This window comes from Rhamphochromis longiceps, linkage group LG5 (genome assembly GCF_057381845.1).
Source record: "Rhamphochromis longiceps isolate RC_006_pf linkage group LG5, R_longiceps_female_GT1.1, whole genome shotgun sequence".
Classification (NCBI taxonomy): Eukaryota; Metazoa; Chordata; class Actinopteri; order Cichliformes; family Cichlidae; genus Rhamphochromis; species Rhamphochromis longiceps.
Window position 1 is genome coordinate 24,211,511 of NC_140561.1, and position 26,081 is coordinate 24,237,591.

General features: G+C 39.9%; 1 protein-coding gene across 1 annotated transcript in view; it reads left to right on the forward strand.

Annotated features, from left to right (window-relative positions):
* The window catches only part of syn2b (synapsin IIb), a 94,174-nt gene continuing 68,093 nt past the window's right edge, over positions 1 to 26,081 (forward strand). Inside the window, exon 1 of the mRNA XM_085406771.1 lies at positions 1 to 848. Coding sequence (XP_085262897.1) covers positions 421 to 848 — 428 coding nt within the window. The 5' untranslated portion in view covers positions 1 to 420. The remainder of the gene's footprint in view (positions 849 to 26,081) is intronic.

Genomic DNA, 26,081 nt, shown 5'->3' on the forward strand with positions numbered 1-26,081 from the left:
CAGAGTGGAGGGGGGAGAGCACCAGCACCTCACCAAAGGGGGCGACACCACACCTCTATCTCCTTCTCTCTCTCTCTCTCTCAGACACACACTTTCACACGTCACACACGCACATTTGTGGGGAGGCGTGAGGCTCAGCAGGAAGAACACCACATACACGCGCGCTGTTTCGCTGGCTTAGCTGCACTTTGGAGAGCTGTCTCTTGAAGACTGGACCAGAGCTGTATCCATCGCTTCATCCATCCTTTCCTTCCGCAGAGGCAGCTCTCGGACACGCATCCCTCGATCATTTGGACTGACTTGCTTTCTGTCACTCATCCGACCGCTGATCAAGCCTGCCTCTGCTTTCACCCCGTTCAGACCTAAAATCAGAGGAGAAACTAACTGACCGACTGAGGGACCCACCTTTCGACCGCAGTCATGAACTTCCTCAGACGCCGTCTCTCTGACAGCAGCTTCATGTCCAACCTTCCCAATGGCTACATGACAGACCTCCAGAGGCCTGACCCACCTGCTCCTCCTCCCCCCACTGCCTCCTCCCCTTCCCAGCAGGGTGCAGCGCCGGCTCCTGCCCCGTCCCCAACCAAAGCTCCAGGACCGACCCAGGTGCCGGCCAGCTCTCCTGCAGCTCAGGAGCGGCGCCCTAGCCAGCAGGCTCAGCAGCCTCAACAGGCCCAGTCCTCCACCAGTGGTTCCTCTGGCTTCTTCAGCTCCTTCAGCTCCATCACCAATGTGGTCAAACAGACAGCCGCATCTGCTGCTGGCTTTGTGGAGCAGTCGGCTCCCTCTCCATCCCTCTCCAAGAAGTTCAAGATTCTGTTGGTCATTGATGAGCCACAGCATGAGTGGTAAGTGTTCACTGGGCTGATTGGCAGAGGGTTTTCCAAATGCTTGATGGGGAAGCTGAAGCTATCAGCAGTAGAGCTGAGTGCTTTTGCTGAAACGAAACTTGAAATTTTAGTGACCTGTTAGAGACAGGCACACTGTGTCTGAGCTTTTGGAAGGCTCTTCAGTTTGGTGAAATAAAAATATTTGCTTCATCATCAGCCAGAAAGAACATGATTTACTGTAAAAAAGAAAGAAAGAAATAAAACAAAATAGCCAAGTTAAGTGTGGGTGTATTGGCTTTATACTGACTGGCACTGATCAATATAAATAAATGCTTTACAAATTCCAGTAAAGTTGCTACACACACTCAAATGAATCCTTCTACCTTTTTTCCCTGTAGTTTGTATCTAGCTTTAAAATGAACTTTGCTTCCTTGCTGAAGCTGCTCCCAAAATAGAAACAGGCCTGTTAATCCAAACAGACACGTCAGATTTTCTCTTGGGTTTGGATTCAAACGTCTCACCAGCCAGCAGTGTTACCTGTCTCAGTTCCTGTGAGGCTGTCTTAGTGTGTGTGTGTTACAGAGGTCTGAGTATGACTTGCCATCCCTTGACAGTACAGGTTGGTTAACAGGAGATAATCCTTATGCAATGAAGTCATACATCTTACACTGTCATAAAACAGCGTGTAGCCCTGAATAAAACACAGTCTTCTGCAAGTGAAATGGAAGCCGTAGGCTACGTATTGTTGCTAGTCTACTTGCTGCTTTCTGTCTCTGCGCACCTTTAAGCTATAAATGTTTTCTTAAGTGGATGTTGATGTTGGATTTTACAGCTGTTCAGCACTGTCGTTATCTAAGTGTAGTTTAATCTTGTCAACCTTTCATTGAAAAATGGCAGCCTCCTGAGACACTTGTGACCTTTTCTATTTATTGGATGTCCTGCAGTGTTGCCATTTAGCAATTACTGCTTAGTAGCACAGATAAAAGTGAATATGATGCTAGATTGATATGGTTGAAAGCTCCAAAACAAGGAAATAAGTGGACTGTGATTTTTAGTGGGTCAAGTGAGTCAGTGGGTCATTTGGAAGACATATTTTCAGTACATTTACACTGGATGAAAGTGGACTCCCTCATTCGCTGGACTCATCGGGCACTTTGTTAGGTGCACTTTGCCTTTTGCCTTCAGCATTGCCTTAATTGTTCATGGCATAAGATCAACAAGGTCCTGGAAACATTTGTCAGAGATGTTGATCCATATCGGCATGATGGCATCATGTAAGTGCTGCATGTTTGTTGGCTCCCCATCCATGAGCCAATCTTGTGTTTTACCACATCTCAAAGGTGCTTTTTTTGACTGACATCCGTTGGCGTAAAGGCCATTTGAGTACTGTAAACTCATTCTCACGTTCAGGAAACCAGTTTGAAATGATTTCAGCTCTGTGAAATGGCACGTTGTCCTGCTGAAAGCAGACATCAGAAGATGGGTACACTGTGGTCATAAAGGGATGGACATGGTCAGCAACGATATTCAGGTAGACTGTGGCGTTTAGACAATGGCCAGTTAAGGTCCCAAAAGCAGCCTCGGGCCTTTTACTGTGTGCTTCCCCCTGTTCTCTCGCGACCTTCATTTCAACTGTCCTGCCAAAATAAAGGCCAAAAAGTACTTATTTCGAGAAATTTAGACTTATTTATGCCCTGAGTTTTTTGTTGTTAGGTGAGAGGAGTGGCATGAATCCAATTCTGTTTAAAGTGGAACTGTAAAGCATTTTGACTGCTATCTATCTTATGATTTGGTAAGTGTGAATTAAAGACAATAAATAGTTCTCAACACAGTCAGTGCAGGATTATCTCTTCAGGGTACAAATGTGTGGAATCAGGCATGAAAATTGAGGTTCCACTATTCTGTGCCGACTGAATGTGACTCTATGTTATGGTAATGCTGTAGTTCATACTGGGACTGTTTTGGTGGCTTATGATTGGACGGCTGCCATCCATGATGTGGCAATCTGAATGTGAGACACTGCCTTAATTCATAAAAGACATTTGAATATGTGGCTCTAGTTCGTATAATCCATCCTTTTTACAAATTTACAAAGACCAAACAGAATGTCTCTTTTTATAGTGGTCTCGAATTGTTATCGATCATATCAGACTGTGCGTGGTAATAAGAAATCTGGTTTTAGCATATGTTTGAATGCGTGAGCGAGTGCTGTTGCTGGAATTTAAGCTCCAGTTTGATAATCATTTATAGCTATTTTGGTTCCAGCTATGAATAATGTACTCTGGATTTGCAAAAACTCTTTTGTGGTTTATGGTTACTCAACTCTAAATGCAGGTTTACAGTATGCAATTGGACACTGTCGTTGCCTCGGCTCACACAAGAAAGATTTTATATCGTGTAATACAAAATTAGTCGCAGGTCACAGGCATCTTTGGCAATGCCAAGAAAGTAAATATGATTCACAGCAAACACAATATAATGGAATGAATTGGCAATTTCACTGGCATAATTTCAATGGCCTTTTCATTTTGTTTGTACACAATCTTTCTTTCAGAAGAACACAGATTAAATATTAATGTTTATTCATTGGGAGCGATGGGTAGACTGAGCTTTCCTTTAGGCATGAGGACTAAAGAGGCATTCTGCTAGACATTATTGATTATCCATCAAGAAAGAGCGGGCTTGAGGCTCTTAGTAATATAAACTGAGAAACAGAAAGTAAAAACTGAAACTACTGCCTCTAAAATGAACCTGAAGGCCAGTCATCACTCATGCATGAGAGGAAACAGTTTTTTCTTTCTGTATGTGCCAATAATCAGGGCATTTTTGAATCAAGAATCTGAATTTATGATCTCCTTTATTATTAGATTTTCTTCTTATTTTAAATAAAACCTTCCATACATTTAATTTTCTTTAAGTTTTTACAACTTCGTACTAACTTTTTTTTTTACCACTTTACTCTTTATCTTTAGAGTAAAGTATGTTTACACATGTGGATAAATAGAATACATCAATACATACAGTACATACATTGAGTATGTACGTAGAAGTATGGAGAAATACATAGCCAGCAGGCTTCTCTAAGGATGCTAAACATACCATCCATCCCTCCTTTCTTTCTTCTTTTCTACATCTCTCTTATCCAATTTAGGGTCCTCAAATGGCTGACACTTTATGTGTCAGATCACATAAAATTACAGAGCAGGGTTGTTGAGTGCCGAGACTGCATAATCACAAACATGCTGCTGACTCGATAACTGTAGAGTTTCCAAAAACCCTCTGGAGTTAACATCAGCGTAAATACTGCATGCCAGAAGCTTCACAGCATGGATTTCCATGGCAAAGCAGCTGTTTATTTTTTATTATATATATATATATATATATATATATATATATATATATATATATATATATATATATATATATATACACACACACACAGATAGATAGATAGATAGATAGAGAGAGAGAGAGAGAGAGAGAGAGAGAGAGAGAGATGTATATACAGATATTTTAAGAATTTTAGAAGCTCTAAAAAAAGCTGCTTACAAAACCAGACTTGGAGCATCAGTAAGTACGCGAGTGGATATTCTTAACCATGTTCAGGCTTGAGGTATTTTATGACCCTTTAAAGAGTTCTTAAACCCTCAGGTCCTAGGCCTCTCATGCCCAAAACAAATCCGTATTTAAATAGAAATAGCTCTAAAACTTTCAAGCCAAAACAAACAAAGTTGGATTTCATAGGGAAGAGACAGCTAAAATACAATAGCTATTTTTGTCCCTATTACAGGCCAGAATACAACAGGATTTAAGTAAGTAGCAAACAGCATCCATTTTAATCATTGGATAACTAGACTGCATCTCCACTGAATGCGTCCGTTCTGTAACCTCAAAATGGCAGCAGGTTGCCTTTTAATATGAGATATGACCTGGTTCTGGAAGAAGGTTAAAACCAACTAATAAATGAATATTTAAAATGCATTTAAAAAATCACTGAAAAAACATCAATTTAGAGCTTATTCACTTCTGCTGGGCCAAGGTAAAAGCAGCAATTTAAAAAAGGGCCTGAGAGAGATGCTGTGTTGCACTGTGTTATGCAATGTTAAGGCAGAAATTTAGATTTTTGGCAAATACAACAAACATAAATTCCCTCTGAGGAGAATTTATTATATAAGTCTCACTGAATGCCAGATTACTTGTCTTCTTAGAGTCTAATAGAAACAAAGCCCACTTTACAGCCATATTCACGAGTTACAGGAAATGTTTTATCAACACATTCATAAACCCTGAATGGAATTGGCATGCAATAAGCACTCGCCACTTGTACCTGTCATGATGATGGCAATAAAAACGAAGCCTTGGCTTTTTCTTACTCTCCCCTTTTAGTTCTCTGTACTTTGATTATTCATTTCCATAAATTATAATTCTTTGCATCAAACCTCGCATCTTAAACGCTTGAAGATTAGGATTAAATATTCATTTGGCTCGCCCTGCAAACTAATCGATCCCAGACATGCATATACAAATGGTTTACAGCTCCAAATAGAATTTGCATGCCCTTTTAACTGCTGACTGACTCGTGTATAAGCAGCCATGGGTATCATGACTGTCTGTGCATCTTCCTCCACGTTCTCATATATTGACTGTGCTATAATGATCGGTTTCTCTGACAGTGCCTCAAAAAGAAGCCACAATGGGAGTCCAGCACTAAATCTGCAATGTGAAAGAGTGAGTGTATTTTCAGGAAAATCTGGATCTGGCTCTGTGTTCGAGTAGACTCTTCTAGTCTTTATGTAACAGACCTAAGCCTGTGAGATGGATGACGAAAGAGACAGTGTCCTCCAGGGCCTCTCAAGGTGATATCAGCACCGAGGGGAGGATAAACAAAGGGGGAGGGAGGATATTTGGGGATCTCCCTTTTATCACTTCCTCTGGATGTTTGCGCTCTTTCCTGTTTGTCTGCTCTTCTTTTGTGGGTTTTTCCTCTGTGTCTTCCCTCTTTGCTGTCGTTCTCTGCCTTTTATCACAACAGGCACTCTGTGTTTGCTCCAGAGAAAGTGCTCCAGGTTCACGATGCAATAAAGTAATGAGAGGAGACGTGGTGATTCAGCAGTTTCAGCCCAAAGGCCACATCTGCTCTCCTTCCTTTGCTCTCTGTATCTGTCTATGTCTCTCACTCCCTCTTCTTCCTCCTTTTTTCCATCTCTCCATTTATCTACTGAATACGTTCTCTGCAGTTTCTGCCAGAGTGCCAGTGAGTGTATTCACAACCTATATTGCATAAGTGCCCATCACAGGAGATTAGTTTGGATTGTTGACTTTTTGAAATGACTCATGGTGGATGGTTTTTGTTGGTCTGACTGCAGGTTGATGGTGAATGGCTGCATGCTGATTGCCCTGCAGATGTAGTTTGAGAGTGGGTTGGAATTAAAGTCATTTATTGTTGAAACTTGTTGAAGACAACACTTCCTTTGCAGCCCAAGTACGCCTTTTCACATTACACCCACTTCCAAAACAGTAAAATTCACAATAAAGCGCAAAAGAGTGCCTGTGTTCTTTGGATAGTTGTGATTTGACTTTGTGGCACTGATTAGGAATTATATGTGGCATTATGGCTCCCGGCTGCAGGTCGTATTTCCAAGCAGACAGGCTAAGAACTGACCTTATTACAGCCAGTGGCAATGTCATGTTGACTTTACAGGGTGCTTCTGGAATTGACCCTGCTCGTCTTGTCTTAGCTGTTGTCATACTAGACTGGTGGCCTTTTGAGTGCCACGGAGGAGGCAGAAAGAGCTCCAGGGTAAAATGGTAACATACCTTTTTTAAATAGGAAGTGGTCACTTTACAAGTTAAAACAACCTGGGTATAGTGTTGAAGTATTATGCGATTAAAGCTAGTGTGTCGTTAAATGGCAGTGACAAACTACCAGATTTTTGCTTAAATGCTTGATACAGAAAAGCTTGTTTACAATGACTAGTGGCCACAATGTGATCCCTGATCTAGTTTTTCTTATTAAACCACAGTCTTCATCATTACCAATTAATATTTGCATCTAACCTACAGAAAACCTACATGTTATTATATAGTGGGAGATAAAGGTGTTATCCTGCCTGATGGAGATGGAGTGAGTAGAGGAAGCAGCTTATTTCTGTCAGGGTTCCTGGGTCGTTGACCCAGTGTTTTCCGTTTTGTCATGTTCAGTTTATTTTCACATCTATGTTTTCTGTGCCAGCATACCGCCTGCGTATTGTGTTCCAGTTATTTCTATGTATCATTAGTCAGACTACGTTCAGCTGCGTACTCACCGGTTTCTAATCATTCATCACCCAGCGTGTATTTAAGTCCTCAGTTCAATCCGATCGTTGTCGTGTCATTGAAGTACATGTGATGTTATGTTGTCGTTTTCGCCTGCGTTCAATCTGCCAGCCATTCAGTCTTTCAGTCAGTCCTTCAGTCATTCAGTCAGTCGTCCAGCCAGCCAGCCATTTCCTACCTCTGTTCTGTTTGTTCACTCCATCGACAATAAACACCAACCTTCACCTATCTACCTGTGAGTCCAGCGTTTGGGTCCTCCTTCTCTCATCCACGACACAAATCCTGACAATTTCAGTCATTTTGGAAGATTTAGATGTTTAGACATACGCTTTGATTTCTTGTGTTTGTTTATGTACATCACAGATGTTGAACATCTTAGATCAACACACATTTGCTGCAGTAAATGTAATAAACTTGTACAGTTTTTATTGTGCAGTAGATAATAATTAGAATACATATAGCATATTGTCTCAGTGAAGAATGTGTAAGCGAACAGAAATCGTGTGCCTGCTCCAATGAGACCCGGCTACTTGTGAATGCAGATTTGAAGCACTGGCTGTGTCAACAGCAGATGACTATTAACTGGCTTTAAGAAGAGCTTTCATCTCTAAGGCCATTTGGGATTAAATATCACAGATCACCCACTAAATCCATGTCATGAATGAGGAGAAAGCAGTTTTCCCTTTTGCTAATTTGAATGTCACAGGAGGCCAAATGTCCCGTCTCTGTGTTAGTTAACATGCATGTTCCTTTTTGCTTTTTCATGTCTTTGCCAGCTTTTTCACACTCTGAACTTTGATGGACATTTCTGCAAAGACAGTTAGATAAGGACAGCACTCGCTGCCTGTGCTATCTCCATAAATTTACACCTCAACAAACTGTTAAACTAAAAGAGCCAAACAGCTTGAGGGGCTTTATTCCAAAAATTGAATTCAGCTAAAAGCCACAGACAGCAGTAGCCTGAATGATTGGCTAAGTGAATGATGCCAAAGCAAAGGCCAACTGATCCCTTATTACGACAAGAAACGAAGACGTTGACCGGAGACAAAAAGTTGTGTGACACACTTGTGAAGGATTTGTTTTAACTTGGCAAACACCTGTGCATAAAATGACACCCATACTCAAAGTACGCTACTTATTATGTCCTTGTGTATCTTTGGGATTCAGTGGTGTTATATAAAGCAGAGAGGAAATCGTTTTCTTTTGGCTGCTGGATTTTACTGCTTCTCATTCCAGAGAGTTAAACACTGCTGTTTCATCAGAAGCTGCTGGCGGCACTGAGATAGAAACAAGGTGTCCTTTGGTGTCAGCGCTGTGACGCGCCAGCATTATCAAACAGATAATGGTCCTGTTTAAAGGAGCGACATCATCAAGAAGAGTGTCATATCTGGCTTTCAGATACATTGAAGTATCTCCTACAGAAGGCTCTATTTTTACTCCATTGTAATGGATTTACTTTGACTGTTTACTTTTAGCTGACTCAAGCAAAGTGGAGTTTTGTAGCTTTGGGTCATTTTATGACATTTCTGCTTTATTACAGTTTTTGCCCGTTGCCTGAACACATTTTGCAAAACTTTGCTCATTGTGCCAAAACCCTAAACACAAGTACACATGACACAACACTGGGAAATATACCATTCACATCTGCACCAAATTGAAACTCTACTCTCAAAACCTAAACTCTGCTATCAAAACCTGACATTCCTTTGTCAAAATGTAACTCTGTTGACAAAATGACACATACTTGCATCATATGCAAACACTTACAGAGCAGGGGGAACACACTAGTCTACTTTATATAAAGCACTGCAGTCTTTGATTTCCATTGTTCATTCAGAAGGCATATTTTCAGGAGACACATTTGCAAACAACCAAAAAAGCAAATAGGCCTACTCAATATTGTACATTGCAGTACCATGAATTCAGATAAAGCAAAAAAACAAAACAAAAACAAAAAACCCATAATACAGTAATAGAAAAAACACTATACTGTAAACAAAAAATCATGACAATTGTGCATACGTGGGCTTATGGATCCCGCCGTCTGTTGGGGTCTGGCCACAGGACCTCATCAACATCGCAAGCAATGTCTTCTCCCGCTAGGCACTGGGGAAAATATCCTCTTCCATGTCAAAACCATCCATGGATTGCTGTCACCTGAATGTCGCCGCAGGCCTGTTCCATTGCCTGCAGAAGAGGCATGCAGGCATGTGGTTGGCGGTCATATACACGCCATCTCCAAGCCTAAAAAAATTCCTCTATAGGGTTTAAAAATGGTGAGTAAGGGGGCAAGCATACCACTTCAAGTTGACTGTGGTTGGAGAACCAGGCCTGGACCAGAGCAGCCCGATGGAAACTGACATTATCCCATATCACCACAAACCTGGGCTGATCTGCTCTGTTCTGTACAACTATATCATGGAGAGCATCTAGAAATGTGAGTATATGTTGCCTATTGTATGGACCTAGTTTTGCATGATGATGCAGAAGCCCTCGAAGGCTTATGGCGGCACACAATGTGATATTTCCCCCGCGCTGCCCTGGAACGTGCACAATTGCCCTTTGGCCAATTACATTACGACCCCGTCGTCTTGTTTTGCACAGGTCGAATCCAGCTTCATCAATGAAAATGAATTCATGAGGCTGTGCAGCTCCATCCATGGCTGAGATTCTCTGTAAAACAAAGAGAACATATTACTGTACTACAGTGCTACACATACAGAACCCTCACCCATCACACAGGTACCTGTGTAGCTCTCAGAATGTATTCATGTGGTACTGATATGGTACATATTCAGCTCGAAGTCCTTTGACCCTGTCACTGTTCCTCTCAAATGGGACTCTGTAGAGCTGCTTCATGGTGATGCTGTGTTTTCCCAAGATGCGTCTGATGGTGGTGATGCTCACATGGTTTATGTTGTTGAACACTTGCCTGTCTGCAAGTATTTGCTTTCGTAGCTGGTGGAGACGCATAGCATTGTCTGCCCTCACTAGGTCCACAACGGCAAGTTCCTGCCATTGTGTGAACAGGCGTTGGCGTCCTCCCCCAGAAGGTCTTCGAGTCATTCTAGAGAAATACAACCACATATTGTCATCGGTTTGCTTATTTTTCTTACAGTACTTCACTGTATATATTGTATCATCCACTGTACAACACTGTACTTCAATATAAGTAATCATGCTATGTTTCACAGAAACTACCACTTTGGCTGCAAAAGGAGCATTAGCACCCTGCAGTACCCTGCACACTTGATATGGTAACTGTAGAACAGTACTATGAAAACCATCTGAGTAGAGTAGAAGGCAGTGAGATGAAGACAGACCTGTTTTCTAGTCGGAATTTTCTTATTACAGATGCCACTGTGAAGCGGCTTAGATGTGGGTGGACTCTCTGCCCAGCTTCCCTCATAGTCAGGCCGTGGTTGATGACATGGTCCACCAAAGTTGCTCTTATATCATCAGAAATATAGGTCCGTGCATGGCCTCTTTGACCTCCTCCTCCTCTTCCTCTTGCTCTCCCTCCATCCATGCTTGCAAAGTTCTTGAAATGGCTAAACTGAGGGCTTTTTGTGGTTGGCTAATTGGTGTTCAGTTTTGCAAGTAAGTGCCTTCAGGTGTGTATTTGAGTGGTTGCAATTACCCGATGTGTTTTGTATTTTGGATACATGTGTTTTCCAAATGGCACCCTGAAATTTCATTTTTGAACGAAGTGTCTTATGTATGAAATAGAGTGTAGTATGCAGGACCATGTGTGTTGCATAAAGGAGTAAGTGTGTTGCATAATTGCAACCAGAGTGCAAAGCAGCACTTTTGTTTAAGGTATGGGTACATGTGTTTGGGGTATGGTAACAAAAGCTTCAAGTTGTGTTACTTTAGTCTAAGCATGGGTTTATAGTGTTCAAGCAACGAGCAAAAACTGTAACTTAAAGTGGAGTTACTGAGGCACTTTGGCTCATGGCCTTTTGAGTTTTCTTATAGCTGTGGATGATGCACTGCACTGATTGACCAACAGAATGACCTTTACTATCTTGTGTTTGCAAATGAAACACAATACAGGGAGAACTGCTATACAAAAACACAAAGACCTGAGTTGTATTGATTTTTGTCGTTAGCGTTGCTGATTGCATTTGTGTCGAGAGCTTCTCCTCTGCAGTAGAGATAAAGCTGTTACTATGAAGCATGCAGATACCTTGGAGGGTCGTAAAGGAGACCAATCGGCATCGCAACATCTGGTGAAATAGCCCACTGTTGCTATGACAACAGGTAATCCTCCTCAACAATCTTGAAACTGTGTGGTTCTAAGGAGGGGTTGATATCAAACAAACAATTAGCCTTTACATTTATATGTTCTGCTTGAGCTGCACAATTAAATGGAACAATTAAGACAGTCCAAGTTGAAAAGTTCTTATCTGACATCTCATTTTCTCCTCCTCGTGTTCGTTCCTCGTCTCCCTCCATCTCACTTTAACATTTGCACACTTTAAACAGTTGAATTTGAAGGAAATGCACAATTTAACTCCCTGTCAGGAAGGAACAGTGCAAAAATGTAAGTGAGAAATGAGTTAATTCATGGAAACTCTAATCGACAAACATATGTTATGGAGAGGGGTTAAGGAAAGTGATATACAGACACAGTTTTATTGGGAGAACAAATAACTCATAAATGTTCAAGAAAGGATGTCAAGTTATTGCATCAGTAAAGTATTTTCATCTCATTCATATGTGCAGGGGTCAGAAGGAAACCATGGAGTTCAGCCAAGGGTGATTCTAAAGAGTATGCTCCTGCTTCAGGGGCCAAAGTGCCACAAAAATAGTTTCTACATGCTGAACGTCCTCAGTGTTGCTGAAGATAGATTTTTTTTTTCAGTGACAAGATTGGCTTGATGAGGGACTCTGTATTTCTCATTTACTGTAGGTGAAGATGTGAGTGCAAGTGAGTGCAAGTGGTTGTTTGGTTATGTTATTTACAGGTAACCTCCCCAGGGCCCTCCTGCTTAATGTTTGCTGAGCTCCAGCTCTGCTCTGCGACCACCTAAGCATGTATAGATAATGGATGGGGGGATTATTTAAGAGGCCTTGCGTAAAATCATTGCATTCCAAACCATATTGTTTAGCCTCTGCTCATTATTAGTGGCACACATGACCAAATTTTAAGATATTTGGGATATTTGTTGTTCTCCTGACATGTTTTACTTACAAAGGCGTGAATATTCCAACTTCTGTTAATGAATCATGTATTTTATTATTCATTTTTGTACTTACGATTCAACCAGAAGACACATATAAAAAGTATATTGCTGTGGCCTCCATTTTAAGCTCTTTGGCCACATGATAAGATTATACTTTGAGTGTATAGTAGCAGTCTGTGGTATAAAGGTAGCTGTTGAGCCGCTGCCGTAGTGCTGAATCCCGCTGCTGATTGAAACTAGAGAGCACAGATGTTGCTCCAGTGGAAGCCTCCCATATTTGGAAAACTAATTTACTTCTAAAGCTTTACTCAAACTCGCTTGTAATAATTACCGGTTGTTTGAATGAATGAAGCAGCATCACGCTGGATTCTATTTTTATTAATGGATGGATTGCACCTGCTGTGAAATGACCAGCTTTCTGTGGAGAAGTGCAGCAGACGCTGTTTGTGAGGCTGATTTTTTGAAGCATTATTGTTTGGTTTCTTCTGGGTTTTCTACAGTTTCTCAACACGAAGAGAAAGAAAATGTTCTCCATGCTATCAGAAGTTTATTTCAGGTGGTATGGATCATTACATATCAACAAATAACTCGTAACAACTGAAGACTCAAGCTCCCTGTTCATGCTGGGATTGTTTTCTCAAATTATCCCCATGAGGTAAGAATGAAGACATTTCTCTTGATTGCTCTTTGTTTAATAAAGCAACTCATTATGCAAAATATATGCAATTTATCTTTTTTTTGTGTGTGCCTGTTTTCCTTCAGTTGCCAAAAATGAAAGATTTCTCCCTGCTCTATTCTTCAATACAGGCAGGGGGCTGTGCTGGGATTATGTAACATTAAAGCCAATTGGAAATGTCACTGCAGCTCTGCAGAAAGTAACAGGCTCAATGACTTACAGTTCACATCCTGAATTCACACTTTTTAAAAAAAAAAAATTATATTATATTATTTTTTAATTAGAACAGACTCTATTCATAATAACTCACAATAACACTTCAGCAGTCATAGTCTGACATGACAGTTTCTTCAGAGTAAATGTGTGTATGTGTGTGTATTGCTGTGTTTTGGGGACTTTTTTTTTTTTACAGTTACAATTAAGCGTGTGTGTGTGTGTTTCTGAGAGAAAGATAGTCAGAGAACAGTGTTAGCACTTGCTGTGATAATATCACCAGCAGAGGAAAGGGAGCTAATATGTCACCACAAATATTTAGCAATTTTTTTGAGTCTAATTACAACCAAGCAATGCATTCAGAACAAGTTTTAACAATAAATGGTAAATGGCCTGCATTTGTATAGCACTTTACTAGTCCCTAAGGACCCCAAAGCGCTTTACACATCCAGTCATCCACCCATTCACACACACAATCACACACTGGTGATGGCAAGCTACATTGTAGCCACAGCCGACCTGGGGCGCACTGACAGAGGCGAAGCTGCACTGGTGTTCTGTGTAACAGACCTGAAGTTGCAGAGAGTTTCGTGTCTTGTCAAAAGGTGGTGATATTTTCCAGCAGCAAAATTCTAACTTTAGAATTTGCTATAGCAGACAGCATTCAGTTTCCTTTTTGATATCAAAGTGGAACAAGCTTCTGTTCTGTCCATCTCTTTACAACAGTCCATTTCATGTAGGTAAGTGTGAACAGACATACTGTTAGATCCATATATATTTGGACAGAGACAACTTCTTTCTAATTTTGATTCTGTAAGTTACCACAATAATTTTTAAATGAAACAGATGCAGGTGGGATGCAGACTTTTAGCTTTGATTCAGTGGGTAAAAAGGGGGGAACTAAAGCATTTTTAAAACAATCCCTTAGTTTCAGGGGTTAGGGTGTTCATTTCTAACACTTGGTTGAAAAACCAAGTGTTAGAAATGAATGTTTTTTTGTTTGTTTGTTTTTTCATTTACTCATTTTTACTTTACTGGCAATGATAGTGTGGAGTCTAGAATTCACCAGATTCTGTGTTTCTTTCTTTTTAATACCTGGTATGTTTTGGATCATGAGCTGTTCCACACCTTCTCCATACTTTTTTCTTGCCATCATTCTGGTAGCGGTTGATGTTCATTTCATCTGTCCATGTTGTTCAAGAACTGTGCTGGCTTTTTTAGATGTTTTTTTGTTTTTGTTTTTTTTAGCAAAGTCTGATCTAGCCTTTCTGTTCTTGAGACTTATGAGTGATTTGCACCTTGCAGTGATCCCTCTGTCTTCACTTTCATGCAGTCTTCTCTTTTTGGTAGACTTGGATAGTGATACACCTACCTCCTGGAGAGTGCTGTTACCTTGGTTGTCTGTTGTGAAGGGGTTTCTCTTCACCGTAGAAATGATCATCCACCGCTGTTTTCTTCTGTGGATGTTCGGGTCTTTTTGGATTGTTGAGTTCATCTTTGCATTTTTTCTCTTATGATGTACCAAACTGTAGATATGGCCACTCCTATTGTACGAATCTCTCAAATGTTTTTTTTTCTTCTGTTTTTGCAGCTTCAGGGTGGCTTGTTTTACCTGCATGCAGAGCTCTTTTGACCGCATGTTGTCTTTTCACAGCAAAATCTTCTCAGAAATCACCTCAGATCAATTCCAGGACTTTTATCAGCTTAATTTATCATGACATGACAATGGAAATGCCCACACCTGCCCATGAAATAGCCTCTGATTCAATTGTCCAATTACTTTTAGTTCCTTTAAAAAGAGGGCGGCACATGTTAAGGGGCTGAAACTACTAAACCCTTCATCCAGTTTGAATATGGATATCCTCAAATTAAAGCTGAGAGTCTACACATTATGTCCCTGTCCATAACTGTAATTGGAATACGTTTCAGTAAACAGGTAAAAAAACAACAAAAAAACTTGGGTCAGTGTCCAGATATATAACAACCTAACTGTATACAGTTAAATGGGTATCATGATTACGACAGTATGAAGCAGATTTGTCTGCAACAGTGTTCAGGTAGGTGCTTTATGTTCTCATCCCTATGAATACCAGGACCCCAGGTTTCCCAGAAGAATATTTCCCCCTGAGTGATTTTACAGTTACAGCTGACATATCCATTGTCACACAAGATACAATGTAATGCACCATTTAAATATTGATGCTTTAATCATTTTTTCTACATAACTGGATTTGCATTATAAGATGCATGATTGCTTAATAACTCTTCCCAGGCTTAAAGACATGGCGGCATGGTCTGATTAATGCCATTGTTTTGTCTAATTTTCCCAGGATTGGGCTTGTCACTAACTCACTGACGTCACAGAAATGCTGTTTTTGTTCTCCTATTGTTTGGTAGATTTTGATCCAAGTGAAGAAACACAATATTTGATGCTATTATTTGGCATGTTAATGAATCCTAACTGACCACAGGTCATAAGGGACTGTGTTTTCAGTATAGCAACTACTAGATAGTTTTTTTCCACCCCCACAAAACAAAAGATGCGATGGTGACTTTACATCAATGATTTATCTCGGCTCAAACAAACACAAAGACACAGTTGGTGTACTTCTGCTGTCCTAGTTGCTGTGGAAACATGCTGTGGAAACATGCTAATTAGAAAGTTTTGGATAGTGGGGGTCGGCACAAAAATATGTGCTGAACTGTTGTGGTCACTGGTGTAAAGTTGCCACCTATTATAAGTGTTAATGGTGCAACTTATTTCCCCCCGAATCCAAATCAGTTCTTGACTGTTCTCAGAGGATTAGCAGAGAAATATAACAGTTTGATTTTTTAAATGTCCTACCACTTCCCACTCTGTGCATGTATTAATACAGGAGTTCTTGTCAGTCTGTGCTCACAGAAGTCAAATCAAACGGTATCGCACGGAAATGTTTTTCTTTTTTTAATCTTAAAACTCTCCTACTTTTATTTCTGTTAGGCTTGCTTGTGTATTTGAAGATAGATTCATCTACATTCAAAGACATCTACTCACACATGTGAAACTGCAATGCTTTGACTTGAAGAAAGATGCTAAACAAGTCTTTCTATTATGATGGCGGAAAAAAGTGGACTTGACAGTCTTGGTGATATAAGAAGAGCATATTATAGCCTATAGGTGATATTACACTGTCAAGCAGGTGAAGAAGACTAAAACAATTCAGGTTTGTCTCAAATTTGTCTCCATCCCTTGCCCCTTAGGTTAGCCTTTTGTGTTATTCAAATTTCTCTGTGTGATTAAAATAATTGACCTCTAACAATTTAGTGGACACAATGAAGCACAAGATTTAGCAGTAAAATAATGGAACTAATAAAATACAGTCTGGTCACACATCCTTTGTTTGCATTTAGAGGAGGCAGTGGACCAAACCATCATAATGTAGATGAAGGGAGTCCATCACCCCAAACTTTTTTTTCTATCTATAATTAAATCAGTAGCTTCAGTGCATGTAAAACTATTTAACATTCTCTCTGTACCTTTCCTAATCAGTTATTACACCAAGTGTCTTGTCTAAAGTGAAATGCAGAGGAACAGGTAGAGAGAGAGAAACGGCCTGAATGCATGCATCAGTGTGCGTCTTTGGGATGTTCTACTGTGTGCTTTGGATGATCTGCTGAGAACAATCTATAAGCAAGCATGAAAGTCATGTCTGATGTAGATGTAATATGTAGATGTTCTGAGACTTTGGTGAACTGAAATTTTCCTCGTTTTTCTTTATAATATTAGTGTTCATATTCACAGCTGGTCAAAAACAACATTTGTACCAGTGCTCCCAGCAGTCAGTTTGCCATTGCGGATTTGACAGAGAGTGATAGTGGAAAGTACCCTATATGAAGACCCGAAGAAAGTTAACAGGGAACCGAGAGCCATAGAAGCTGTTGTACAGAAATATACCCTCTTAGGGCGACCGTGGCTCAAGAGTTGGGAGTACAGCTGTGGCTACAACTGTAGCTTGCCTCCACCAGTGTGTGAATGTGTGTGTGAATGGGTGGATGACTGGGTGTGTAAAGCGCTTTGGGGTCCCTAGGCGGGACTAGTAAAAGCGCTATCCAAATACAGGCCATTTACCATTTTACCATTTAGGCTACGTTCACACTGCAGGCGAAAGCGCATCAAATCCGATTTTTTTGACCCTATGCGACCCATATACGATCATGGTGTGACAGTGTGAAAGGCACGAATCCGATATTTTCAAATCTGATCTGGGTCACTTTCATATGTGGTACTGAATCTGATACATATCCAATGTTTTAGAAAGCGACTGCTGTTTGAACGGTCATGTCGCATTAAATCCGTCTTTTACGTCACTGACACAAGACAGACGCCAATTATCAGTGCCTGAGAAGACATCGCGAACGCTGCCTGGCCATCCAGTGTAGATGTTAGTGAAACTGTTGGGAAGACAACAATGAACATTTTATTTGTACTGTATAATCTGCAGATTCTGACAGAAATCTGCAACCGCTCCTCTAAAACAGCAATAAGGATCATTATTAGGTTATCTACATTATTATGTAAATAACAAAATAACTTAAAGCAAAAATTGGGAAACATAAAGTCCGAAGTCTTTACATTAAGGGCCATCAGTCAAACAATATTGTTTGCTCTGGGTCTAAACAGAGCGCGTTGTGTGTGACATCTTCTTTTGTGCATGCGGGCCGCTTTGAGCGAGTGCATTTGCTGTCGCATTTTATTTGTAGTGTGAACAAGCAGACAAAAAAATCGGATTTGATCAAAAAATCGGAATTGAGCATTAAGACCTGCAGTGTGAACGTAGCCTTAGTAAATACGATGGTATCACAGTATAGTATAGTGAAGAAGATTATCAGGAGGAAGTGTCACAGCTGCAAAGCAGGCACTAGAGAGACGAACTGTAGTTTTAAACAAAAAGCGAGCTGTTTATTATAGACTAGTTGAACATGGATACAAGGCGTAAACTAAACTAAAACCTACACTAAACAATGATAACTATGACGAAGCTGTGATAACTGACATGAACATGATTCAGACCAGGAACATGTGGAAAACTATGAAGAAACAAGAACATGAGAAATGAATATGACCTGAGCTGAATCATGAAGAACGAGGAACTAGACAAAGGAAGACAGAGGACTTAAATACACACAGGAGGTGAACAGGGGAAGTGGGAACACATGGGGAAACAGCTCACACAAATGAACATAACGACATCACAGGAGAAGAGTGAAAAAACTAAACACACTGAACAAAGTACACAAGACTTTCAAAATAAAAGAGGAAACATGGAGAGACGTAGACACAGGCTTGACAAAATGAAACACACAGACAACAAATACATGAGACTAACACAGACCACCTGGGTGAAACATCCTAAACTAAACTCAAGGCAAACAAATAATAATCCTATAAATCAACATTATCTCAAAATATAACATAAGAACTCAAAAGAAACTGAAAACGCTGGGTCACAGACCCAGCCCCTGACAGGAAGAGAATCTGGTGAGCAGGATAATTATTTTCCATTTATTTTAATAATTGTCTCTGTCATGTATTTTATGTTGGGTTGCTTTGGCATCATAGTCAGCCCTGTGACGTCTATTTTAGACTAACACTGTGCATTCAAAATACATAACTTTTGGCTTTGCCTTTACAAAATATAGTGCTTGTTTAATTCATATGGTTAAGCTCACAATTAATCAAGATTAAAATATGAGATTATAACATCAAGTCTATTTGTTCTTTTTAAAAATATTAGTCATATACGATTGGCCTGCACATCTCAGGAATTTTATTTGTACCAAACACACAAAAAAGTGATGCTCCTACATGAAATCTAATGATCTGTGTTTACCAATTTATGCAGTTTAGGATACTCTAATTGTTCTGATAAGATACAGAATGTGTTTAACAATAAGCACTGCACAATAAGCCTCACCCAGCCAGAATCAAGGACCCCTCCCCCCCCCTTGAGTGATTCCTAGAAGGGCTGAAAGCTCTGTATAGATTCTAGGAAAGAAAGTCCTACCAAAGTATCATATACTGTACAGTAAGTCTGCTCTGTGATCAAACAAAGGCTCAGGGCTTTCTAAATTAATTCTGTGAATTCCCTGTGGTCTATGCTCTGCTCAGCTACATTCAGCCTGCCTTTGTTTCCTGCATTAAAATGGGGTTCATGTGAAGCCCTGTTAGTTTTGGAGTCAATAGGGAGTCAGAATATCTGACAGACAGTGGAAGTAAAAGAAGTGGAGAAAAAAGAGAAATCAACATAACAGCGGTCATGACAGAGAAAGATGAATGGAAAGCACAGACAGTAATGAAAGCAAGCGAAGATTGGGGAGAAAATGACAATCCCCATGTTCCAGCTATAGCTATCAGATACTGATGAAGTATTGGAAATGTATCAAAATGGGCTCTTGGATTTTCTCCCCCTGCTAACTTTCTCTTAGTGTCTATTACTCCTTCCTTTTATTGCTTTCACTCGCTGTCCTGAAACCATATAATGAGAGGCTCCAATCCATCAAAGCATCAGATAGGCCTAAAGCCACTCTGAGCCTCTGGGTGCTCAGCTCACTACAGGCTTTTGGTTTTGCCTGCGTATAAGTTGCTGAGTAAGACTTTGTTGTACAGCAAACAAAGGAATTACAGAACAACCGATTTAATGTGGCTAATATGTATTTTTCAATCCCCTGAGATATAATATCTCTTGTAGATAAAGAGAGCTTGCCAAAATGGCAGCTTAGATTAGTTGACACATACAAACACATTTAATTTACAGTGTTCACATATCCCTCATTAAAATAGGACCCAAGGGGAAAAGGAGATCCTAATTTTTTTTAAAAACATTAAGTTGCTATTGCGAACACACTTTATCTTTGAGTAGGGAGTCATTTTATGGACAAAGATTTTCAATCCACCACGGTGGATTTGAAATTAATTGATCAAATGCAGTCTGCAATACAGCTGTTCATGAAATCTGGTCATTTTATACATGGCACCCCATTTTCTATGGAGCCCCGCAGGGGACATGGGAGAAAAAAAATTAAGACGGACTTTTGTGAGATCTCGCAAAACAAACCCGGGATCTCGCAAAACTTTTGCGAGATCTCGCAAAACTTTTAGCCGCATTCTTCGGACGCCGGCTCGAAGCCGGGAGGTCGAGGCACGATGTGCCGGGAAAGCAGTGTTCCTCCCGGCTGTAGTAGGTCTCGACCTCCCGTTAGCTTCGAGCTAACGGGAAAAATGCGGCTAAAACTTTTGCGAGATCCCGAGTTAGTTTTGCGAGATCTCGCAAAACTTTTGCGAGATCCCAAGTTAGTTTTGCGAGATCTCGCAAAAGTCCGTCTTAATTTTTTTTTCTCCCATGTCCCCTGCGGGGCTACGTAATTTTCAGACATTCAAAATTTTAATTAAAAATATTTGAAACCACCCATGTTGAGGAGTTTGCCCCCTTTCATATACTAATGTGCCACAAACAGGACTTTAATCTGTCCATGGTGCACACTGCCTTTCACCTAAAGTCAGGTGAGACATGCTCCATATTCCCTGCAAGCCTGAAATGGATAAGCAGTTAAAGGACTTGATGGATGGATTAGATGGATGGGTGGATGGAGTTATAATAGTATAAAAATCAGTAAATCCAGTGTCATCATTAAAAGTCTCTGCAGACTGAGTCTTGTAATGGAGATTTATATCTGTCAAACCTAGGATGAAATGTTAAAATTCAAAATATTTGAAAGGTGAGGTTTTACAGATATTTTGTTATATTAATGAGACTTGGTGAACGATTTAGATGATGAGATGAGCTCTGACTTTGATTCTTTAGTGGTCTGTTATTGCTTGCTGCAGCAGTGTCTGCACGCTATCAATAGAATCACCACATAATAACAGGGAAAGTGCAGACCCTACACATCTTGTGTGCTGGTATACAGTACAGCAGCTGCACCCGCATCCATCTACTAATTTGTTCAGCCAAAATGTTGCATCTTCTGATGTAAAAGCCTAAATTCATGTTCAGGGCACTGGAGAGTGGACACAGTTGAATGCAGCTGTGACTGTAAATTCAATGAGGTGCTGATTGGGTTTTTTTGACAGCTGCAGCGTAGTATCAAGCAAAAATTCTCCAAGGTCTTAAAGAGCACGGCTGGCCATATGGTGTGAGGTGCAGTGGTGCATTTTGGCAGGACGCACAGAGAGACGTGTGTGTGTACTTCTGTTCTTGACTTTAAACGACATGTCTCGCTGCAAATTCTACTGTTTTGGATAATCAGGGACTTAAACTACCCATTTAACATGTCTGAACAAAATATGCACAAAGATAAATGCTCTTCCAAGACAACAGCAGGTGGTCTGTGAGATTCAAATGAGGGGTTTTTTCAGGAAGACAACTTATGGAATGATAATGGATTTATTTTTTCAGGATAATTTGATTTAACACAGACATTACCAAGAACTGAAGGAATGATGTCCAGTAACTGAAACTGAGATAAAAAAAAAAAAAAAAAACTCATTTAAAATAAATGGGAAAAGAAACACAAATTCTGTGATTTTCTGATCAGAAATCAGAAAAAAAAACATGTTTAAAAAATATGTAACAATAAATGCGATAAAGTTGACACATTTGTTTGTGTCATTTGTTTTGAAATGATAGATAAATAATTATCATTATTATTTTAAATTATAGTTTTTCCTGCTTTTGCCCCTCATTCAGTGAAGGGTTTTTTTTTTTTTATATTTTTGTGATACTCTTTACTTTAAAATATAACACATAAACACACACTGATGACTTCAGCACAATCAAAGGTAAGCACTGTCAAAATGGTCTGCAGTTGGGCAAATTTGCACAGTAAAAAAAACAACTAAGTTGACTCACAAACGCTGCAGTTTATTTCCTCACATGACCACTGCTTCACCAAAATCATTTATTTACAAAGTATTTCAACCCTTTGAAGAAATTAAAATGTCACTTTCTCAATATGTGCTTACTCTTTGGGCCTTAACCACACACACACACACCAAATATGCCTTTGATATTTTCTGTCTTTATCCCTGGCTCCCTGATCCTCATATACATACACATCACATAGCTCTGCCATGATGCGGTGCTCCGTAGTAGGTGTAAGTGCCAAACTGTCAATATGGAGACAGTAGAAACTGCAAAGGCCAAGTGAGAGACTGCCGACTGTTCTCAGTTTGTATTTGTTTTTTAAATGCACACAAACAAAATGCACACGGTAAGATCCCGTTAAAACACAGAAGCACAAATGAAAACTGGCAAGATACATCATTTATCAACTACACTGCAATGCAAAGTTATTCGACTAATTATATCTTTATGAAGTATGCAAACGTCACCGATCCAAAACAACTTTTTTCTGAATTTTGAAGATTGGGTCACTTCCAACAGAAACCCCTAACCAAAGGGCCAATTCTAAGTTCTCTGTGTCTCGGTCCCATTTTGTATTTGTTGTTTTTGATTTTATTTATATTATTTTCTGTGCATCGCCTGTGCCTTAATTCCTTATCTTTGTTTTCCCACCAATTCCCAAGTATTCCCACTTGTCTTATTGACACCTTTGGATTTTTCTAACAGTCTGGACTTTTTGTTTATTTTTTCTGCTCATTTTTCCCCTGAATGTATGTCCTCTCTCCTGTTACTGGTAGGCACTATGCACTTTAACATTCACTGTAGTTTTCATCCTCAAAGTCTTTTTGTGATGCTCGTCTTTCTTGGTGGCCTTGTGGTCTTTCTCTTGCTTTGGTTTATATTGTTCACAGGCATATGAAGGTTGAAAGGAGGAGCTGTAGGCAAAACATAGAAAGCACCTTATTTGAATGAAGGGATGAAAACCGTAGTTGTCTGAAGTATGAAAACCCTCTCAGTGGAGGAAACCCTCATCCTCGTTCTCACTGACACCAACTGAAAACAAAAGAATCTGCATCTGTCATGTACTGTGTGCGGCCGGCAGGAAATGGAGCACCCGAAATGCAGACTCCAGGAGGCGAAAAGTAAACTCAAAAAAAGCTTTATTGCTGAACACTAGGAAAACCAACACTAGCTAAACTGGGAATACAGAATAGACCAGGTGGTTGGGCATGCAGAAAACACAGTGAGAGATGAGAAGAACACAAACAGACAGGAGACTACCAAAGTAAAACAGGAAGTAAAGGGAACACGCATGCAGAGACGCAGACAGACACACAGAGACATGACTGGGAAAAACAGGCAACTAGATAAACATGAAGACAAGGCAGGAAATGCTGGGGAGGAAACACACAGGGGCAAGACCCACACAACATGACACAGCCAAAACCAAACATGAACAGGACCAAATATTAAGACAACCAAAACTAGAAGTACTAAATAAAGAGAACATAATGAAATAAACAAGAATCAAAGAACCGAAAACACAAAACAACGGGTCAATGACCCAGGTACCCTAACAACATCCTACATCTGAGTTTAGCTTTTAAAAAGAAAAAAAAATTGAGTTGATGGAGTTTAAAAACAGTAATCCAAATTCCTTCTGTAAATAGTTTTTCCCCTTATATTGAAAAAAATCATAAGAATTTTGAATCTTTACCCTTTTCAAGCTTTATCTTTTCTGGAAGTGTGGTCATTTACATGTAAATACTGAAAGAGAACTAGAATATACTGTGAAGGCCTGAAATATAAACAATACGTAAGGGTTAAAAGGCAATATCAAAAATTGTATTGCTTTATGTAATCAAGTGTTTATCGTTTTTTTACCCTCCAGTGTCTCTCCCTGAGACAATTTGTTATTTGCAATTTTTGTAATTGACAGTTGAGGCCATGTCTCCCTGCAGCTGACAGATATTCATTCTTTATAGTTACCCTTATAAATCCGTTGTTAGTAATTGAACCACTGTATGCGACAGCTAGAAGCAGATGTCATTACATCTAAACAATCTCCTGAAGGAATAATTGAAGCTACGCTAAAGAGATTAGGAAAGAAAAATTGACGTGTCAACGTTTTTTTTTTTATTTAATGGAAAACTAATTGTGCAGGCTGTTTTCTGTTCTCTGCAGATAAGCATGTGTGTCTTTTATGCACGCGCGCTAGGTGTGGCTTTGTGTGAGTGGAAATAGAGCGACTGACGGCGCGTGCTGTCGTGTCATGCCTTCCTTCCCTACTGTAGCCATTCACACACTTGGATTTCACACATGCACACACAGGGGAAGTCACATGACTCCTCTAAGCGAGCACTTTTCTAAAATAGCTCCAGGAATTATGGCAGGAATACATCAACACTGAGCTAAGCATGTGCGTCTGTGTGTGTCTCTGTGTGTATTTGCGCATGTGTTTCTGCATGTGAAGACCGTGCTGGCTTTTGAGTCGTGACCAGAAAATATCCTCCCTCCTGAGCTCGTCTCAAACACCCACATTGAGGTTTTGCTGCTGCCAGTGTGGAGCTGCAGTATATGCTGTGCTGTGTATACATTTGTTTGCCTTAGTGTTAGATGTGACAGGAGTATAGGACAGAAAAGAAGCTCTAGTGAAATAGCAGCTCACTCCCTCTAAAGCCACAGGAATCCTTAAAACATCAACTTCCAACTGGCAAAACACCAAGTCTTAAGCCAGGAGTGATGAGGCTTGATCAGACCCATCATCTAGTTTCAGCTTGTTTCTCACAGGTGGTGCAGCTGCTGTGGATGCTGGCTTTAACCCCTGCTGCTTTAACCCTGTAGTGCAACAGGGAGCAGTTTATCATAGATCAGACTGGTAGCAGGTGGTCCCTTAGGGTCAGATCAATAACCCGCCTCATCCACATTTCACTCAACACATTTTTGGCCAGTAAACAAAACGTGGATACCGTGTCTTATATCAACTCTCTCTTCTGGTTCTCTAACAAACCTATCTACTGTGATCTTTTTTTAATCGTCCATCATGTGTGGCTATGTGCTTACTATCCTCATTCATCTTTTTGTGACAAAGAGCTGTAATATAAAAAGACACGAGGCAGCCCAGAGGGTAAGGATTGTGTTCTCTGATAAAAGATCCATCCCTGCAGCCAATCGATTTAAACCAAATCACAAAACATATATGTAATGTAAAGAACGCATGTGTAATGTCGCCGTTTCTTTTGACATCAGCTCTCTTAATGCATATAATTTGTAAGGATTTGAATGTTATAAAAACAATTCCCAAAAGCTATAAAAATGTTGATAAACCTGATACCCTAGATTTTTTAAATACCGGTAGTCAGTTTCACCCGTATTGCAGAATACGATCATTACAGTGAGAATATTACTGTTATTATTATTATTATAACAACAGCAACAACAATAATAATATCTCAGTGTGACTCTGCCTTTTTGAAGTGCGCTTTTCAACATGGTAAATTTGGCATGAAAATGAGGCACTCTAGGAAACATTAGCTCAATCAAATAAACACACCTTCCACAAATTAGACTTAAATCACTGACGACTGCCACGACAAGTAAAAGAGCTACAAGTAGCAAAGGCCATGGAAAATTAATCCTGCTTGGCTCCACTGAGACACTTTACATAACTGTGGTTTATTAGTGTTAGTTCAGCAAAGGATACTGGAGGCTCCTCTGCAACCTGTTACACTATTAGCTATTCTACCTCGGCACCTCAAGGGGCCAAAATTGTCATGTTAAGTAAACGATTGCATGATTATTATTTTCATTCTTCCATTAATTTGTAAAAATTCACATTATCCCAAAGCATGCTATAAATTTCTTTCTTCCTGGTTTAAAGATATTATCATCTCGATAGTATGTAGAACGACACAAATGAAGAGGCTTTCTTCTGGTAACTCTTTTAAACAGGACATGTTTTTCTAATTGCACTGTC